The sequence below is a fragment of the Pseudoliparis swirei genome, chromosome 21 (assembly GCF_029220125.1).
Source record: "Pseudoliparis swirei isolate HS2019 ecotype Mariana Trench chromosome 21, NWPU_hadal_v1, whole genome shotgun sequence".
NCBI lineage: Eukaryota > Metazoa > Chordata > Actinopteri > Perciformes > Liparidae > Pseudoliparis > Pseudoliparis swirei.
In genome coordinates, this window is record NC_079408.1 from 1,965,524 (window position 1) to 1,970,523 (window position 5,000).

At 63.4% G+C, this 5,000-nt stretch overlaps 1 protein-coding gene across 1 annotated transcript in view; it reads right to left on the reverse strand.

Annotated features, from left to right (window-relative positions):
• The window catches only part of LOC130212109 (atrial natriuretic peptide receptor 2-like), a 23,819-nt gene that overhangs the window by 11,064 nt on the left and 7,755 nt on the right, over window positions 1-5,000 (reverse strand). Inside the window, exons 7-13 of the mRNA XM_056443244.1 lie at window positions 3,082-3,227; window positions 2,904-2,976; window positions 2,618-2,762; window positions 1,800-1,886; window positions 1,424-1,567; window positions 1,228-1,349; window positions 996-1,134 (exon numbers count right to left, since the gene is read on the reverse strand). Coding sequence (XP_056299219.1) covers window positions 996-1,134; window positions 1,228-1,349; window positions 1,424-1,567; window positions 1,800-1,886; window positions 2,618-2,762; window positions 2,904-2,976; window positions 3,082-3,227 — 856 coding nt within the window. The remainder of the gene's footprint in view (window positions 1-995; window positions 1,135-1,227; window positions 1,350-1,423; window positions 1,568-1,799; window positions 1,887-2,617; window positions 2,763-2,903; window positions 2,977-3,081; window positions 3,228-5,000) is intronic.

The window sequence follows — 5,000 nt, forward strand, 5'->3', positions numbered from 1 at the left end:
TGCAAATATGAATCGTTTTGAGGTCACGGTCTGAGGTCACGGTCTGAGGTCACGGCCCGAGGTGACGGCCCGAGGTCACGGCCCGAGGTCACGGCCCGAGGTCACGGCCCGAGGTCACGGTCTGAGGTCACGGCCCGAGGTCACGGTCTGAGGTCACGGCCCGAGGTCACGGTCCGAGGTCACGGTCTGAGGTCACGGCCCGAGGTCACGGTCTGAGGTCACGGCCCGAGGTCACGGCCCGAGGTCACGGTCTGAGGTCACGGCCCGAGGTCACGGTCTGAGGTCACGGCCCGAGGTCACGGCCCGAGGTCACGGCCCGAGGTCACGGTCTGAGGTCACGGCCCGAGGTCACGGCCCGAGGTCACGGTCTGAGGTCACGGTCTGAGGTCACGGCCCGAGGTCACGGCCCGAGGTCACGGTCTGAGGTCACGGTCTGAGGTCACGGCCCGAGGTCACGGTCTGAGGTCACGGTCTGAGGACACGGCCCGAGGTCACGGCCCGAGGTCACGGTCTGAGGTCACGGTCCGAGGTCACGGCCCGAGGTCACGGTCCGAGGTCACGGCCCGAGGTCACGGCCCGAGGTCACGGCCCGAGGTCACGGTCCGAGGTCACGGCCCGAGGTCACGGTCCGAGGTCACGGCCCGAGGTCACGGCCCGAGGTCACGGTCCGAGGTCACGGCCCGAGGTCACGGTCCGAGGTCACGGCCCGAGGTCACGGCCCGAGGTCACGGTCTGAGGTCACGGCCCGAGGTCACGGTCTGAGGTCACGGCCCGAGGTCACGGTCTGAGGTCACGGCCCGAGGTCACGGTCCGAGGTCACGGTCTGAGGTCACGGCCCGAGGTCACGGTCTGAGGTCACGGCCCGAGGTCACGGCCCGAGGTCACGGCCCGAGGTCACGGTCTGAGGTCACGGTCTGAGGTCACGGCCCGAGGTCACGGCCCGAGGTCACGGCCCGAGGTCACGGCCCGAGGTCACGGCCCGAGGTCACGGTTACCTGAACACGTCTCCAGCCAGCGTGGGCTCCATGTTGGCGTTCTGGCTCTCGGGCGGCAGGTAGACCTCCAGGACTCGCTGCTGATAGGCCGAGAGCGGCTCGGCGGCGGCGTCCCGGCGGTACGACCTCAGCCCGTAATCTGAAGGTCAACATCGGGGAACCGGTTAGGATGAGTCCAGATCCTCCTGGGGACCGGCGTGAGACCAGGACCCGGACCCGGACCCGGCCTCACCGGTGATCTTGCAGACCCAGCGGTCGTCCAGCACACAGTTCAGGGACTTGAGGCGGCCATGACAGACGCGGTGCTGGTGTAGGTACGCCGTCCCTCTGGCGATGTCCGTGGCGAAGGAGAACCTGAAGGGAACCGACCCGCGGGTCAGAGCCGGTCCACCGGGCCTCGCCGGGGGCCCGAGGCCCGGTGGACCCACCTGAAGCCCCAGTTGAGCGGCACGTCGTCGTTCAGCAGGACGTCGCTCAGGCTGCCCTTGGGGCAGTACTCCGTTACTATGGCAACGTCAGGCACCTCCACACAGCCACCGATGAACTTACAGAGGTTAGGGTGATCGAGCTCCCTAGAGGGGGGGGGAGAGAGAGAGAGACAGTCACGTTAACCTGATGGTGTTCTGGTTCTGGACTCCAGACCCGTGAAGTCCCTCTGGACCCGGGAGGGAGGGAGAGAGAGAGAGAGAGAGCGAGAGAGACAGAGAGAGAGAGAGAGAGAGAGAGAGAGAGAGAGAGAGAGAGAGAGAGAGAGAGAGAGAGAGAGAGAGAGAGAGAGAGAGCGAGAGAGAGAGAGAGAGTCACCTGACTTGTTTGACTTCCTGTCTGATGGTCTTGGACAGGTAGAAGGTCTTGGTCTGGATCCTCTTGATGGCCACCGTCCTGCCGTCGCTGGACAACAGAGGTACTCCACGTCACCCTCAAGACTAAAGACACGGTGACCTTTGACCTCTGTCTGTGACCCCTGACCCTCATTGACCCCTGACCCTCAGAGACCCCTGGCCCTCATTGACCCCTGACCCTCAGAGACCCCTGGCCCTCATTGACCCCTGACCCTCATTGACCCCTGGCCCTCATTGACCCCTGACCTTCAGAGACCCCTGACCCTCATTGACCCATGACCCTCAGAGACCCCTGACCCTCAGAGACCCCTGACCCTCATTGACCCATGACCCTCATTGACCCCTGACCCTCAGAGACCCCTGACCCTCAGAGACCCCTGACCCTCATTGACCCCTGACCCTCATTGACCCCTGACCCTCAGAGACCCATGACCCTCATTGACCCCTGACCCTCAGAGACCCCTGACCCTCATTGACCCATGACCCTCAGAGACCCCTGACCCTCAGAGACCCCTGACCCTCATTGACCCATGACCCTCATAGACCCCTGACCCTCAGAGACCCCTGGCCCTCAGAGACCCCTGACCCTCATTGACCCATGACCCTCATTGACCCCTGACCCTCAGAGACCCCTGACCCTCAAAGACCCCCGGTGGCCCTCAGAGAACCCTGTCCCTCATTGACCCCTGACCCTCAGAGACCCCCGGTGGCCCTCAGAGACCCCTGTCCCTCATTGACCCCTGACCCTCAGAGACCCCCGGTGGCCCGGCGGTGCCGTACTGGATCCCCGTGCAGGTGAACGGGGTTCTCCGGGCCCCCGGCGGCGCCGTGTTGCAGCTGAGGCCCGTCACGCAGCTGGCGTTGCTGTCGCTGGCGCCCACCGGGACGCTCATGGTGCTGCCCATGGTCACACGGCCCTCCTGGTCTACAGGGAACACAGGGGGGGGGGGGCAGATCCACAGGACCCACGCTAGACCTCAACAGACCTGGTCGGACCTGCTCATCAGTTTCAGAGCCGGTAAGAGTCGGGCCGGCACCAGGACCAGGACCAGGACCAGGACCCTACCTGGTTTGATCTTGCTGAAGTCGATGATCCAGCTCTCGTCCCACAGCAGCTTCCTCTGCTGGTACCGGAGCCACTGGACACAGGGTCAGGGTCACAGGGTCAGGGTCACAGGGTCACAGGGTCAGGGTTAACTGGTCAGGGTCTCTGTGGAGCCCTGAGTCGGGGGGCGTGTCCTCACCACGGCCGTCAGCCCGAAGCAGAGGCTCAGCAGGCTGAGCGGCAGGCCGATGGCCAGCTTGCCGGCGGCAGTCATCGGGCATTCGCCGCAGTCGGCCGGACAGGTGGAACAAAACTCCGCCTCCTCACAGGCGCCGTCGCCACACACTGGGGAGGAGGAAGGAGGAGCTGCTGGTTCAAAGTGACGAGGCTGAAGTCCACACTTGACCTTCACCTCAGGGCTTCAATAGGGAGCTGAGCTTCAATGGGGAGCTGGGCTTCAATGAGGGGCAGGGCTTCATTGGGGAGCTGGGCTTCAATGGGGGGCAGGGCTTCAATGGGGAGCTGGGCTTCATTGGGGAGCTGGGCTTCAATGGGGGGAGCTGGGCTTCAATGGGGGGCAGGGCTTCATTGGGGAGCAGGGCTTCAATGAGGAGCTGGGCTTCAATGGGGGGAGCTGGGCTTCATTGGGGAGCAGGGCTTCAATGGGGAGCTGGGCTTCAATGGGGGGCAGGGCTTCAATGGGGAGCTGGGCTTCATTGGGGAGCTGGGCTTCAATGGGGGGAGCTGGGCTTCAATGGGGAGCTGGGCTTCAATGAGGAGCTGGGCTTCAATGGGGAGCTGGGCTTCAATGGGGGCAGGGCTTCAATGGGGAGCTGGGCTTCAATGGGGAGAGCTGGGCTTCAATGGGGGGATCTGGGCTTCAATGGGGAGCTGGGCTTCAATGGGGAGCTGGGCTTCATTGGGGAGCTGGGCTTCAATGGGGAGCTGGGCTTCAATGGGGGGTGCTGGGCTTCAATGAGGAGCTGGGCTTCAATGGGGAGCTGGGCTTCAATGGGGAGCTGGGCTTCATTGGGGGCAGGGCTTCAATGGGGGGAGCTGGGCTTCATTGGAGAGCTGGGCTTCAATGGGGGGAGCTGGGCTTCAATGGGGAGCTGGGCTTCATTGGAGAGCTGGGCTTCAATGGGGGGAGCTGGGCTTCATTGGAGAGCTGGGCTTCAATGGGGAGCTGGGCTTCAATGGAGAGCTGGGCTTCAATGGGGAGCTGGGCTCAATGGGAGCTGGGCTTCAATGGGAGCTGGGCTCAATGGGGAGCTGGGCTTCAATGGAGAGCTGGGCTTCAATGGGGAGCTGGGCTTCAATGGGGAGCTGGGCTTCAATGGGGAGCTGGGCTTCAATGGGGGCAGGGCTTCAATGGGGGGAGCTGGGCTTCATTGGAGAGCTGGGCTTCAATGGGGAGTGGCTTCATTGGAGAGCTGGGCTCAATGGGGAGCTGGGCTTCATTGGGAGCTGGGCTTCAATGGGAGCTGGGCTCATTGGGGAGCTGGGCTCAATGGGGCAGGGCTACAATGGGGAGCTGGGCTTCAATGGAGAGCTGGGCTTCAATGGGGAGCTGGGCTTCAATGGGGAGCTGGGCTTCATTGGAGAGCTGGGCTTCAATGGGGAGCTGGGCTTCATTGGAGAGCTGGGCTTCAATGGGGAGCTGGGCTTCAATGGGGGCAGGGCTTCAATGGGGGGAGCTGGGCTTCATTGGAGAGCTGGGCTTCAATGGGGAGTTGGGCTTCATTGGAGAGCTGGGCTTCAATGGGGAGCTGGGCTTCATTGGGGAGCTGGGCTTCATTGGAGAGCTGGGCTTCAATGGGGGGAGCTGGGCTTCATTGGAGAGCTGGGCTTCAATGGGGGGATCTGGGCTTCAATGGAGAGCTGGGCTTCATTGGAGAGCTGGGCTTCAATGGGGAGTTGGGCTTCATTGGAGAGCTGGGCTTCAATGGGGGGAGCTGGGCTTCAATGGGGAGCTGGGCTTCATTGGAGAGCTGGGCTTCAATGGGGGGAGCTGGGCTTCATTGGAGAGCTGGGCTTCATTGGAGAGCTGGGCTTCAATGGGCCGACCCAGAAGGCTTCTTGACCCGGTCACACCAGGACAGACTTCTTTATTTCCTG